General features: G+C 34.0%; 1 protein-coding gene across 2 annotated transcripts in view; it reads right to left on the bottom strand.

The window, feature by feature from the left end:
- Positions 1–2,689: 2,689 nt before the first annotated feature.
- HOMER1 (homer scaffold protein 1) overlaps positions 2,690–15,580 on the bottom strand; it is a 163,835-nt gene continuing 150,944 nt past the window's right edge. For both annotated transcript variants that reach the window (XM_051991805.1, XM_051991806.1), the window contains one exon: positions 2,690–7,042. In XM_051991805.1, the coding sequence (XP_051847765.1) occupies positions 6,854–7,042 (189 nt within the window). In that variant the 3' untranslated portion in view covers positions 2,690–6,853. The remainder of the gene's footprint in view (positions 7,043–15,580) is intronic.

Raw genomic sequence — 15,580 nt, 5'->3', positions numbered from 1 at the left:
CACCATCTTACTCAGGGATTTTAAAGCTAGAATGACAAAAATCACACATAACAGCACACACTTAAAATTTGTACCCAGAGCTGAGTTAATATTCCCTCCTTCTACAGCACTTTGAAGTGATTTTGGTACTTTTTTTGAGCAATAATTTTGTGAACAGAATATGATATCATCTCCATTTTATAACTGAATAACTGAGGCCAAAAGAAGTTAAATGATTCACTTGAGATTAAGTAGTTTTCATATCAAAGGAAGAACTCAACCCCTGTTCTTTTGACATCAAATTTATTACACTGAGAAATTCAGTTGACCTTTGAGTTTGGGGAATGAAAATAAATAAGGGAAGGTAATCAATGCTTTTTAAATTCCATTTGACAAATGATTTAAAACATTTGCTATTTACTGTATGCAGTAAATAGGCATTGAGATTTACAGATGTGAAAATTACAGTCCCTGACCTCAAGGAAAGTATGTTCTTGCTCTTAGACTTCAATTGTACTATGGAATTTAGCCATGGGCTTGCCTTCCAACATCAAGAATCTCTCATTTCCCACTTTGTCACATTTTGTAAATCTGCAATTCTAAGTTTAATGTTTTTCATTATTTTACCTTCTAAGTTGAAGAATTTTCAAATTATAGTATAAGATATACTGCAATGCATATTAATTAGTCAGGAAGACCTACTAGTAAAGTGTGATTTGCAATGTCCATGAAGACTGACTGTTCAGCCAACGGTAGAGAAGGAATCTTCAGAAGTAGGAAGGAGCTCAAAAATGCTTTGAAAAAGTGTGTTTGGAGGTGGTGGTGGTAGTGGGGTTATTCTGTCTTGGCAAGGAACAGAAAGCATGCTGTAGTGAAGAGATCACTAAAGGAGGCATCAAAGAATCTGGTTCAAATCTTTGTTACTTTCTAGCTGTGTGTCTTTGGACAAGACATTCAAGTCTGTAAAATGAGGTTGGATTAGACAAAAGGGTCAAACAAACTCACTGCCTAGGGCAGTAAAACTCCTGAGTTGTGGAAGTAAATTAAAAATTAATTGTAATTTTATATTTGTAATTGGGAAATGTTCAACAAAATAAAGAACACATAATCATAATTTGTAGTTTTCTAAGTCAAAATGGACTGTCAGGGATATTTCTATTTGAGCTCACCACCATTTGATTAGATGATCTTTCCTCTAATGACAATTTCTTGCCAATCAATATACTAAAATGCCTAGAATGACCCAGGGCAACTCCTATATAGTTGAGTTCAAATCATGTTAGGAGACTTTCCTATATAAAGTATATCTTTAGTTTTATTATGGCAATCAGCAAGAAAACAGTTTGCTTTACAGAAATTTGTTTTGAAGCTATATCTTCTTTGACTATAGATATTCCATAAAATAAATTATGAATAGAAGAGAACAATCCCTATGTACATACGTGTTTACAGTTGAGAGGTTTCTAAGAAATGGACAGGAAGAAAAAGTGATCAACTTGCCAGAAAGGTGTTTACTAAGCACATCATTTCCTGTGGCCACTTTGATTAGATGAATTAAGCATTTATTAGGGAACAATTACCATGGTAACTAGATATCATTACAAGGAAAAGCCACAAATCTATCTAGCAGAAATCCAACTGACAAAAATAGGTCAGAACCTCACAGAACGATTAGTCCCTAGTATCAGCTATCTTAATCACAGCATCTGAAGATTCAGAACTAGACTTGAGGTCTTTAAGATATAATTTCATATATTACAATAGTGTTGCCTGAAATTATTAACAACCACTTGGACAGCTTTTTCATTCCAAAATTTTCACATTTGAATGGATTTGATCAGAAAAAAAGTGAAAAGGAAGCCGTATTTTGAGGAATATTACTCATATTTTAATACCCAGACAAGCAAAATGAAGGTCCTCATTTAAAGGTAGAAGGTATGAATAATAGTCCCTTCTTCCTTTTGAGGATTAACCTAAGTCATTTCTGCTTCTAGCTCCTCCTATCTGCTGGGAAACAAAGGAATCCAAGGGCCACAACAGGCGGGCATATAAAAGAAAAACATATGGCCTCTATTCTAGTTAACACTTGTCTGCAGGGCACCTGCATTTTCTCACCAAAAGGTCCGTTTTTGTCCAGTAATGAAAATAGTATTAATCATGGAAATCATTTATATCAAATAGCTTTAATCTTTGAGAGAAGTGGAGGTGATTTGTATAACTGGATAAAAAAAAAAATTACAAAATTCTCCCTTGTCATTTCAACGAATTTTTTTTTTTAATCTGTGTGATCTCTAGAAATGTCTTTAAGGCACATAATTTCCCAAAGCACTACTGATTTTTTAACCAGAGGAACTGTTTTCAAATCCCTACTCTACGATTTACTATCCATGTGACTAGGGGCAAATCAGTTGATCCTCTTGTTCTCTTACTTTCTGCATTTGTGAAAAGAGAGTTTTAATGCTAGATGACTTCTGAGATTCCTTCTAAACTCTTAACCCACAATCCCTTAACCTATAATTCATACAGAAGAACAATACATAAGAAAGTGTTAGGATCTAATCTAATATTTAATAATAAGATAAATGCTCTGTTGAATTTTTGCAATTCTACATATGAGTTATAGAATGGAGTTAAAGACCCCCTTTACTCCCTCCCCATACCACCCCCCCATCCCCACCATGATCCTTTTTAAATAAAGTTTCCAAAATAGTTTTTTTATAACATTTCATATATACATTTTATTCTGAGAAATGCAACTCGCTAATAATAACAGTTAAGTCAGATTCTACTTGATCTTTTTAAGAAATGCATTTGTATCAATCTCTGCTTCTTACCTTAAAAATTTTCTTCTATAAAGTTTCAATTGTGTTTTCCACATGAACAATAAAGGAACAATGTCAAGTTATCTCAGAGGCAAAGTTAAGATTCAATGATGAAAAAATATTTATGAATCCATAGAAATCATTTGAAGCTATTTTTAAAAAAAGATGTATAATTAAAGCTAAAGTTAAAAAAAAAGACCCGCCTAACATCCTGATAATGTGCTAGATTTGACTGAGACCAAATCACAGATGGCTTACTCCGTTCCAATGTAAGATCTGCAGACCAGGAGCTAGAAAGCCATATCCTACTCTCAAGCTCTGCCACCAACTCTATGATCCTGGTGGACAGTTAGCCCATCTCTTGGAGCTCTTATTTCCTCATCTGTAAATAGATTAAGGGGTAGACCATGTCTAAAGGGTTCCTTCTGGGTCTAACATTCAATATTTCGGTAAGGCGATAGCACAAATAGTATAGAATAAAAATTTTTTTTTGCTGGATAAAGAAATGATTTAAAATATATGGTTTAGTTTTGATAGGGGCCTCATGCCCTTAGAGCTACCTGTAAACATCTTTAACTTTTAGACTAAAATGGTATCTAAGGCCACTTTGAGCTCTAAAGTTCTCCAAGTCCAAGATCATTTTATCTCCTTTTTTGCAAGTTAAACAACAGCAAGGCAGTAAGGATAAGTGGGTCCTAGAATTCTTCTAATGGGCCAAAAGATATGAAACTTCCTGGAGATTCTGTTATTTACAGAGAAAAAGAAGGAGAGGAGGGAGAAAAAAAGAAAGAAAAGGGAGGGGAGAGAGGGAGAGGAAAAGGGAGAAAGAGGAAGGGGGGAAGAGAGGGAGGAATAGAAAAAGGGAGGAAGGGGGAGACGGAGAGAGGAAGAAAGAGAAGGAAGGAGGGGGAGAGAAAAAAAAAGATGGAGGGGAGGAGAAAAAGAGAAAGAGTAGGGAGGCCAAAAACTAAATTTCCACACAGGGAAATATTTATAAAAACCTTTTATGTCAAAGTCAGGATTTCACAACATAACACACTAATGCAAAATCCAGTAGCACCTATAAGATTTAAGTAAATGCTGCCATCACTTAGACACTTTTTTAATACCTGTAAAAGATTTGAGAAAAAAAAAATAAAGAGAAAAAGTACATTCTCCAGAGGAACAGCAAGTGTATTTCAAAATAAAAATTGTATTTTTGTTTTTTCTTTTTTTTCAAAAAATTTTTTAACAAGACTCTATAGTTGTCATATAACAAGTTATATATGATGTGATTGCTCTGGTCCCCCCACCCCCACCCCATATTATTCCATATCTGCACTCTGTGGTTATCTTCTGGCAAATATTTATATGACTGTGTCCCCACAGCTGGATTTAAATATAAGTACTCTATATAGTACTTTTCTCTGGGAAAAATTAGTTTTTCAAATATGTAAATGATCATTTTCATAATACAGAAATGGAGGGCCTACAGGAGGCACACAATCTAATTATGACCTGAAGATGACAATTTCCAGACACGCACCTGTTGTACAGGAACATTTAAAATATTCATAACAATAAAATTTTATTTATATGTGCACTTATATCCATCTTATCCCCTATAATGTACATGTCTTATAACAATCTGGGAATTTAAAAGGTGCAGCCTTCAATAGATTGTTAATCTCTAAAAAACAAAAGCTATCCTCTATGGGACAAGGAAAAAAAAATCTCAAAAATTTTCCAATTTCAAATTTCATTTCAGTAGGAAAATATTAAAAATAATTTTCTGTGTATATACATATAGTTATATGTATATATTGAATGACACGTCTCACATATTAACACAATTCAAGTGGAGACATTTTAGTGAACTATTTTCCCACATCTAAATGACACCTATGTCAAATTGTAAAAATATTTTAATTATTACATCATTAAAATGATAATTCACTTGCCATGCCATCAACTTACATTATTTCTTTATGACTAAATTCCCTGATCCCCAAGTTAAAAACCTCCATTTAAATGAATATTTCTTTTTTGGGATCTGTGGATATCATGACATCTTCTACTTCTAAATTCCATCCATCAAATCAAATTAATTACGTGACTTAGAATAAAAATATCTCAGCTCTGAATGTATTTAGCTATATTGTTCTCCCCAGAATAAGAGGTGAGAAAATAGCCTCAAATAGATGGAGGTGACTTACAGGATGTTTGAGCACATATATTAATATAGGATAACTGAGGGTCTGATGGAAAGTTTTCAGGAAACACCTGATAACTCACTGTTAAAGAAAAACTGTAATTTTATAAATAAGCCATTTGTGTTTGAACTCTTTCTAATATAAATTCAATGAGTGTGCATTAGAAACATACACACAGAAATATAAACAGACCCAAATGTTCTAGTACAGAGAGTCTGTCCATTAAGTGAAAGATGTGGTCTGTTGTACAAATTTATTAATAATCTTAACTTTGTACGTAACATTTTAAATTAATGTGGGGTGCAAAAGAAAAATCAGTGCCTCTTGAGACTGATCTTCAAAGTCAGACACTCATTCATCCACTTTAAAAAAGAATCCTCTTCAACATTATAGGTATTTTACAGTGAGGACGGAGTTTGATGCAATTCCTATTCAGTAAGCAGACAAAATGATGCTTGGCTTACCTTTCAAAGATTTTCTTAAAATAAATATATCATATAAAGAAATGCAAGTTTGCCAAAAATCTTTTTTAAAATTACATCAAAACAACTTTAAAACCTGTTCACTTGAGCATAGCTTAGTGAATTCAATTCCCATGTTGAAACATCTAGTTAACAGTTCAGAATATTGCCTATTGTGGTTTGGATACAGATGTGGTGTGAAGACCCAGACAGAGTAAACCTGTCTCTATCTCAATTTGCTATTATCACAGCAGTGAGAAACAGTCCTCTTAGTCGGGCAAATTCAACATAAATGTATCCCCTTTAAAATAGCTATACATCCTTAAAATGAGCTATAATAAACAGAGTTAGTTCCCCATTCGCCACTATTACACTTAAAATTGAAATGCATTGATCATTCAGAAAATATTTCTTGCAAAATATATAAATAAAACATCTTAATGTAACTGCATATTTTGTAAATATCCTTAACATTGCTAGACAAACCAGACCGTTGTCGTCTGGTTGTTATAGTTCAGTACAGTATGTCAAATTTATCAGAAATTTAAAAAGAAATTTTTTCTGAGGGACTCAGCTGCCTTCATTTGTTGGCTTTAAAATGTGTAATAAAATGGGAGACAATATCTTATCCTAAATACATGGAATCAATATGGAAAAGTAAACCATACACTGGACAGTATCATAGAATACCAGAGTGAACAAGAGTGAAATATCTTCCAGTATAAAAAAAGGGAAGAACTCTATACAAGCAGTTATATTATCTGTGTTTCAATTAAAGATACATTTCTCTCTCACTTCTGGCAAGAATTAATTGGTAAAGACACTGCTTCTCAACAGTGCAAAGTATCCTGAGAAATCATTAAGGTTACAACAACATCATCAACAACAACAACAAAAAAAAAACGAAAACAAAAATAAAAACACAGGGCTTTCAGCACTAAATTTGGGGTTTGTTGTTTTTTTTTTTTTTTTTTTTGCACAAAACACAGCAGTTAGATATTTTAAATAAATAAATTTAAAAAGCAGATAATCTACAACTGTGTCCAACACAAAAAAAAAAAAAAGGGGGGGGAGGATGTGACCCAGACACTGCTAATTCTCCCACTGGCTAATATCAGAAAAGGATTGCATCAAATGACTATTAATAGCTTTCTAGTTAACTATGGCCAATAATGTACAAGGAGGTAATTTGTAGTTCAAGTTTTTCATTTTGTTTTTAACTAGCTACAAGCTGAATTCTAAATTTTACACTGAAATATCCTATTCCAATTTGCAAATAGGTCCTCCTCGTGGAGGAGTAGTATCCTAATTTTGTGCAACTTTGATGCAGAGCCCAAGGTAGTCCTATGAAGAAGAGACAGCGCGTCTTTAGAGGATCAGCACTGAAATCCCAGGTCCTTTAGCTGCATTCTAGGAGCTTGGCCAGGTTATCTCGTAATTCTGTTAGTTCGAATATTTTTCCATCAAGAATTTCTAAAAGTGTCTTCAAATTATTGCGAAAAGCTTCTTGCTCATTCTGACTTTTCTCCAGGCGCTGCTCTAGGTCCGAGAGTTGTCCTTCCAGATCTTTGTTTCGAATTTCTACTTCCTTTAGAGAAAGAAAGTGCAAGATGTTAATTCAAATTTAGAAATAGATATAATTTACTGAGTTCCTATATTTAAAAGGTCAGGTGACAAGCATACAATTATTTTTCTAGCTTCTCATCTCAAGATTCAAAGTGGTTCTGAGGTCCAAAATTTAATAAAGACTAGGGGATAAGTGAAAAGGATCCCTCCGGTGATTTTATTGGTAAGGGAAATTCTGAAGTGAGGAAATGCCTCAAACCAAATACATGTTAGGATTTTTCCTGCAATTTAGTCTTACTGAGTTTCTAAGAGTGACTTGCCCCAGGGTCACACAAAGAGTGTGTTAAGAAGCAACATCTGAATCCAGGTGTCTCAAGCTCTGAGATCAGCTTTCTATCAATTCCTATCCATTTCTTCAAAAAAAAAATGAAACATAATTGGAAGAAAGAAAATAAAACAAGATCTTTAAAACTTAAGTAGACTACTTATCTATATTTCAAAAGATCATTTTAAGAATATTTTGGGGGTTACAAAGGCAAAAATAATTAGTATTGGTAGTGAAGATAAACATGAATTTTGAAAGATATTTTATTTTATTTCTTTCATCATTTCTTGTCTCTTTTCTCAGATAATAAGGCACAAGATTCTGTTTCTAAAGGTCTTGTTCTCATTTTGCTACCTCTCTTTGGCACTTAAAATAGGGCAAAGAGAACGGAGATCAAACATAAATCAGGCAACTTTGCTACTTTACTAGTTTGGGCCCAGGAGATGCCAGAAATGGGTCAAATGAGGCTAGAACATATCTATGGCTTTCACAAAATACAGGCAGGCTGGCATTCTGGGAGGACTCTTACCTCCTCCCCACCATCTCACACACACAAACATACTCATATCTAAATGACATTCTACCATAGAAAATTGCTTCTATAGTTAATTTGATCCATTTATATTTGTGTATATGTCTACTGTCTGTAATATATACATATATGTCTATTGTGTGAATATAAATGTCTATTATCTGTAAATGTCTATTATGTGTACATATAAAACATATATATCTATAATACATGTCTATTATCAGATAGCCATTATGTTCAAGGCATTGTTAGGTATTAGAAAAAGGAACAAGTCAAGTTTCTTTAGGGATCTTACAATCTAAAATGTACTTGAATATTCTGATACATATATTAAGTACAAAAGGGAGATTATTATGTATATTAATACATATATTAAGTATAAACAATCATATGAGAAATTTGAGGAAAGAGAAGACTTTGTGCTAAGACCAGAGAAAGCTTCATGGAGAAGTTGGTATTGAGCTGTACCCTGAAGAAAGAACAGAATTTCAACACGTAACATGAAAGAAGTCTGCCCTTAATATGGCTGATAGCCTGGGAAAGTGTTCAGAAACCGGACTGAAAAAGCAAAAATTAGGGAATGGCTTTGGGAGATGTTTGCACTTGGGGAGCAGGAGGGAAGAAGAAGCTGAATCAAAGAACAGATGTGAAGCAGTAAGTAAATAGTTTCTCTCACACACTTTTTCATTCTTAGCTTAATATGTGCTCTAGAACATACTGAATGTACTGATATATACTGAGTAATGTTAGCTATCTGCTAGGCGGGACAGTGGATAGAGCACTGGATCTGGAGTCAGAAAGGCCTAAATTCAAATCAGTTTTAGACATTTGATAATTGGATGGCTTTAGGTAAATCACAATGGCTGTCTGCCTCAATTCCCTCAATTTTAAAATGGAGGATAACTTATTTTCCATAGGCATTGTGAAAATTGAAAAATATAATAATTGTAATAAGATTATTATTGAACTATTAAATATATTAGTAAAATATATAATAATTAGGATAGGGCTGGCTCATAATGAGCCCTATATAAATGTTATTATTATTATATAACAGTATTATCTATCATTAGTACATTCAATATGTTGCAGAAAACACACTCTGAGAATGAGAAGAATTCTATACTTTTGATTCCCATAAGTGTCTCAAACTCACCACATACAAAACAGAATTCATTATCCATTCCTATCTCCATTCCCACCTTGTGACCTGAAATCCATCCCTCTTAAGTGATAGACAGAGCACTGGATCTGGAATAAGAAAATTCAAATCTAGATGCTTAATAGCTGTTTAACTATGTATCACTTAATTTCTTGGTGCCTCAGTTTCATCTGTAAATAATAATAGCACACATGCATTCCAAAATTGTAGTGAAGATAAACTAAACTAAAATAATATTTGTAAAGCACTTTGCAAATCTTAAAGTTCTCTCTCTCTCTCCCTTCTCTTCCCCTTTCCCCTATCTCCCATATATATATACATACACATACACATATGTATATATATGTAAAAATATATAGATTAGTTACTATTGTACTTATGATTTGTCAAAGGTTTTCCCCCCTGCATACTGATATAATCATTTAGTTTGGGTTATTTTAGCTCTTGATACAATAAGTCTTATTGTTTCCTGAATTCTGAAGCATTCTTGTATGGCATAAACCCAATTTTCCCATAGTGAATACTCTGTATTGCTATAGTCTTTTTATTTAAAAAATTTCTATCACTATTTATTAGTGATATTATTAAATGGTTCAGTTTCTTAACTTTATCTGTTCCTAGTTTAGGAACAGTATTCTAAAATGAATTAAGTAGAATGCTTACTTTCTTAGTCATTCAGACTAATTCATGGATAATGAGTTTTAATTATTCTTTATAAGTTAAATAGAATTCATTTATAAATTTGTCAGAGTTTTTGTCTTGGTGTAGTTTTTTATGATTTCTTCAGTTTCACTATCTGATTTTAGGTAAGGATCTGATTCGTGTTTGATTAATTTGAGTATCTTGTGTTTTTTAAGGTATCTCTTTTAAATTGTATCTGTTTTATGTTAATAATATGATGGAATCCAAATTTTTTTTTCTTTCTATATCCTCATTCAAAGCCAGCCTCTGCAGCATTTCTGAGCCTAAACAAAGGATTCTCCACAGTCAGACCTTATTTAGGTGGAATTCTTATCCCACCACTGTTTATTTTCATTGAGTGGAGGATAGATCTTTTTCTATAGATTGCCAACATGGGAATGATCTGGTTTGACATGAGCCTCTCTTTGTCTCAGTGACAATATTTGTATAATACCCCCAGCCCCTCATTTGAAGAAGTTCACCTTTCATTATAATATTCATTTTCTCATTAATTGTTAACCAGAGTTGATTTCTACCTGTTGAAAATATGTACTTTTCAAAAGGTTTTATAAACATTTAATGTCCTCCAAGTTTTGTCTTTGTCTCCCCAAAAGTGGCTCTGACCCACTGTATTAATTATTTGCTAGCCATAATTAATCAAATGACTTTTAGTTACCCAGAAATTATGTCTCAGAATTTTCAAGCCTCACAGACTGTTAATCACATTTTTCTTTCTTTTGTGTTGATTTTTATCATTCCTTCTAAGCCAACAATTTGATCCTAATTTGTTTCCATAGAATTCCCCTCTTCCTCATGTATTTATTAATTCCATTAAAAGTTCCTTGATTAAAGTGTTCATTTCCCTTTCTTTGTCTGTTGCTCCCTTTACTATTTAGATCCTTTACTTTCCCTATTCATATAAATGTGTGGTTCAAAATCCTGTATCCTCGCCTTGTCTAGTCTCCTCTCACATTAGCTTAGTCTTCTTTTATATCATCTCTTAATCCAAAATTTTCATTTATCTTGTCTAAATTCTACTCTCTCATTTACCTTTATCTAAATTCTCCTTAATCTTTTTTTCCCCATGCTTCCATCACCTCATAAAAGATAGAATATTTAGTATACTAAATCTCAGCTCCAACCAACTTCTGTTCTCTTTCCATGTGTCAAGATATTAGGAGATCGCTTTCCAGGGCAAGCAGGCTGTGCCCTTACCAAGATAGAACAACAGTCCTTTGTGCTCACCCTCTGGATCATTTTATCCTCTGGCAAAAATCACATAATTATTGCTTTGACCAGTACCGGATGTTTGCCAAGCTCAGACAAGCACTACACAAGCTCGGACAAGTAATCATGTTCTAGTCATGAAGTCCTGCTGTGAATCAAACATGTCTCATTGCTGTTACCCTTCACTGTCAGGGCTACAGTTCACTGTGTACCCAGATCTGCCCACTCTAAAGCAGGACTCCCCACTAGGGCAGGGCTCTGGCACATGTTCTTGCTTGCAAGTCATTTTCCTCACTTTGAAACTAAACTGTTTGATTGCTCCCTCTCTTGTCTCTAGTTCGCTCAATTCAGAATCTGGTCACTCAGACTAGAGGCAGGTTTTGTTTGACTGACACACGTTACTACATTTTTCTATGTATAATTATTTATTCATTTAAATTTTTGTTTGGTGGACCAACTTTTGCTGTCTTTCACCCTTATAAACATCACTTCATGAAGCAGGGTCTTCAACCTAGTCAACCTTCTGTCTACTGCTTTTATCCTCCTCTCAAATAATCATTTGCCACTTCTAATGAGAGACTAAAGAACTGATACTCCTTTTCCCAAACCCAGATGCTGAGTTTGCATCTCTGGCTCTCCCCGTTATGTGCCTTTGTTTTTCTTAATTGAGAAATTTCTCACAATATTATTTCTATTTTGTCCCACCTCCAAAGATATTTATCTATTTATAAGGGAGTGTGGGATTTAGTATACAGAATAAATATTAATTTAATTCTTCTCTTTTTCCAATTCTTTAAGATCATCTTAGATCCTTAGTCCCTTATATACTAGTGGTACAGTGAATAGAATGGTGGGCCTGGAGTCAGGAATCTAGCCTTGACCTACACTAGGTTGTTGTTGTTGTTGTTATTGTTTTTACAAATATTATCTCATTTGATCCTCACAACAACCCTAAAGGATAAATCCTATCATTATCCCCATTTTGCCCTTGAAGAAACTGAGGCAAACAGAGATTAAGGGACTTGTCTAAGCCATAAAGCTAGTAAAGATCTGAAGCCAGATTTGAGTCTTCCTTTCTATTCAAAAATAAGTTGCTTCAGGAATACAACTTCACACTTATTTAATTATGGCCTTTTGGGAATTTTGTTTTATACTTTTTTGTTTGCCTTTATGAGTCTTTCTCTTGGTTGAAGGTTTGTATTCTAGTCTTTCTCTTGGAATTATTATCTTTCTGTCCTTGCCTTAATTTCCTAATGATTTTTATCTGGCATTTCTCTTCCTTCCTGGTTATTCCAGCTTGAGCACCTTTTCTTCTATACAGAGCCCTTAGACTAGGTGTCCTCATTCACCTTATGTGTAAAATTCAGAGTCAACAATTCAGAGTAGGAAAGGAGTAACTCCAGCTAGGTTTCTAGTCAGCTTTCTTAGCCATCATCTTTTCTTTTATGTGGTTGGGAAGAATCAATGTTTTATAAAACAATAAAGCCAAGACCGAAGGGGAAATTTTTTTTTTTTTTTACAGCCAATGTTTCTGATAAAGGCCTTATTTCTAAAATATATAAAGAACTGTATCGAATTTATAAGAATACAAGACATTCCCCAATTGATAAATGGTCTTCAGATGAAGAAATTATGCTCTAAATCACTACTGATTAAAAAAATGCAAATTAAAACAAATCTGAGGTACCACTTAATACCTTGTATTTTGAGTTGTGAAATGATCCAACTATTTTGAAGAACAATTTGGAATTATGCCCCAAAATTCTATAAAATTGTGCATACCCTTTGATCCAGCAGTACTCCCACTGGGTCTGTATCCCAAAGAGATCATAAAAGAGGGAAAAGGACCCAAATATGCAAAAATGTTTGTAGCAGCTCTTTTTGTGGTGGCAAAGAATTGGAAAATGAGTAGAATCCCATTAATTGGAGGATGGCTGAATAAGTTATGGTATATGAAATCAATGGAATATTATTGTTCTATTAAAAATGATGAACAAGCTGATTTTAGAAAGGCCTGGAAAGATTTGCATGAACTCATGCTGAATGAAACAAGTAGAATCAAGAATACATTGCACACAGTAACAGCAAGACTGTGAAATGACTATCACAGTGAATTCTTCCTGGTTCTTCTCAGCAGTTCAGTGATCCAAGGTAATTCCAATAAACTTTGGATAGGAAAAAAAAACATCTACATCCAGAGAGAGAACTATGAAGACTGAATATAAATCAATACATGGTATATTCACTTTTTGCCTCTTTCTTCATTTTTTTTCCCTCTTGTGGTTTTCCCCTTTTGTTCTGATTTTCCCTCTCTCAACATAATTCAGAAGGAAATACATAAAAAGTTAGTACACACGTATAACCCAAAAAGAAAAGTTATTTTTACATGTAACTGGGGAAAATAAATTTTTTTAAAAAAGTCAATGTTTTATGACTTTTATGAAGTGTCTGAATGTGGAGGAGTCAACTTGTTTCTGATCAGGCAAAGCCTTCTCCATATTAGGCTCCTGAAATACATGCTTATAAAATTATTTATTATGGCTTTACTCAGCACACAGAATGGGGCAAGGGACAGGACAATGCACCTTTTTTTTTTTTAAAGTGAAAAGCAATTTTTTTTTTATTAAAGCTTTCTATTTACAAAGCATATGCATGGGTAATTTTTCCAACATTGACCCTTGCAAAACCTTTTGTTCCAAATTTTCCCCTCCTTCCTCCCACCCCCTTCCCTAGCTGGCAGATAAGGACAATGCACTTTAAATACTCTTATTTTTAGTTGTGATCCATGACCTTATCAAGTACTTTTTGTCTTATTTGTACTTATTTGCTAAATTTAGCCAAATATGGAATATATTTTTCCTTTTGAGGTTTTGAGATAGATAGAAATGGGGATATCATCTTTCTGGCTATGATAGAAAACATTCTGGCTCAATCAACTTTTTAAATAGTATTGTACAGTTGTCAACAAGTAGAAAACAACAAAGAACAGAGAGTAAAATGAAGAATACTGTCTTTCATAAAAACAAATTATCAGAATTCTGAAGTGAGGGGAAGAAGACAGCCCTGATTAAGAATTTATGTGCCTGGGCAACACAATGGATAAGAACAGGAATAGTGGCTGGGAGGGCAATATGTCTATGAAGAAGGGTAGTTATAAAGGTAGAAGAGATCATACACATTTCTTCTGGAGGGATTGGAAAGAAAGGTGATCCCTGGAAGAAAGATGTCATGGTGATAGAGTGATAGGAGTGCTCCCTGGGGGGGTGGCTGAGGAAATGGCATCCTGCTGTGCAATGAAGGTCAGCCTCAGGCTATGGTGGGAATGTGGTGATTTTTGAACTGCCGTGGGGGAGTACTCTCCCACCCCAGATACTGGTACCCTTGAACCAAATCTTAGTTGCCCCAGACCTGGCTTGAGGTAAGGGAAAAAGTCAAAGAACATAGTATGAAAAAGATAATAAATATAAAACAATTTCTCTTCTCCCTATCCCTGCCCTTTACCTCCCTCCCAATAACAACAAAACCCTATTGGTCTATGCAATTCCTAGAGCTCTACCATTTAACAAGCGGAGCTAGAAGCCTAGTTGTTCAGTTTTAATTTGAGTAGTCTGGCTTTATTAACTAATGTAATTCGGAAAGAAGTACCATGCACAAATGAAGAGTACAATAATTATTCGGGTTCTTTAGTGAATAGATAAGCAGTTTATTAGTCAAGTTAATTTAAAGGTAAACCTAGAGTTAGAGGGATACATTCACTGACTTCTAAAATGCCCTAAAATTCTATGACTCAAACATATCACATATTCTTAGCAATAAAAAGTTTCCAAAGAAACTTTTTTATTTCTCTTTCCCAGATGAAAACAAAGAATTTCAGACTCTCTGACAAATTACATGTGAAAGTACAATGTATTCCATTTCCTTAGGCTATGCAATTGGTTAATATGATGGGAGAGGAAAGCCAATGAAAACCAGAACTATCATTCTAAATAGCATATCATGGTTTCTGTTGACCTATTAAAGTAGCTGGCTCTAAGTAATACCAAACCTCCTGTTGTACTCATTTAGCTTAGTCATTGGCTCCTTCACTCTATCTGTCTTATTCCTACAGGAAAGCATTTATAACAGGATGGATGCTAGGTTTTATGGTAAAAAATTTCTTCTACCAGCCTAGTAAGCCAGAGGCACATCCATATAAGGAAAATAAATTATCTTCTTCTGGGTATATATATTACTGTTATACAAGATGTGTGGGTGAACAGAAAACAGCCAACTCAATTATTCAAGGGACTAACTATCGTCTCTGGTTTATCCAGGTTTTTAGTCTGTCTTTTTGACAACATTTGAACTGCCTGATAGGAATTTCATATGAAGATAAGCAAAAAACAAAAACAACCCCCCCCCAAAGAGAGAGAGAGAAAGAGAGAGTAGTAAATCTGGGGAAAGTGCTGAATTAGAAGGCTGAAACCAGAGATTTAAATGATAAAAGAATTCTCTTGATTGCTGTCATTGTTGAGCTGTTTCAGTTATGTCCGGTTCTTTGTGATCCCATTTGGGTTTTTCTCAGCAAAAATACTGGGAATAGTTTGTCATTTCCTTTTTCAGCTTGTTTTACAGATAAAGAAACAGAGACAAA

The sequence above is a fragment of the Antechinus flavipes genome, chromosome 1, assembly GCF_016432865.1.
Source record: "Antechinus flavipes isolate AdamAnt ecotype Samford, QLD, Australia chromosome 1, AdamAnt_v2, whole genome shotgun sequence".
In the NCBI taxonomy this organism is placed as follows: domain Eukaryota; kingdom Metazoa; phylum Chordata; class Mammalia; order Dasyuromorphia; family Dasyuridae; genus Antechinus; species Antechinus flavipes.
Note: the sequence above shows the minus strand (reverse complement) of the source record. Positions and strands in the feature narration are given on the sequence as shown.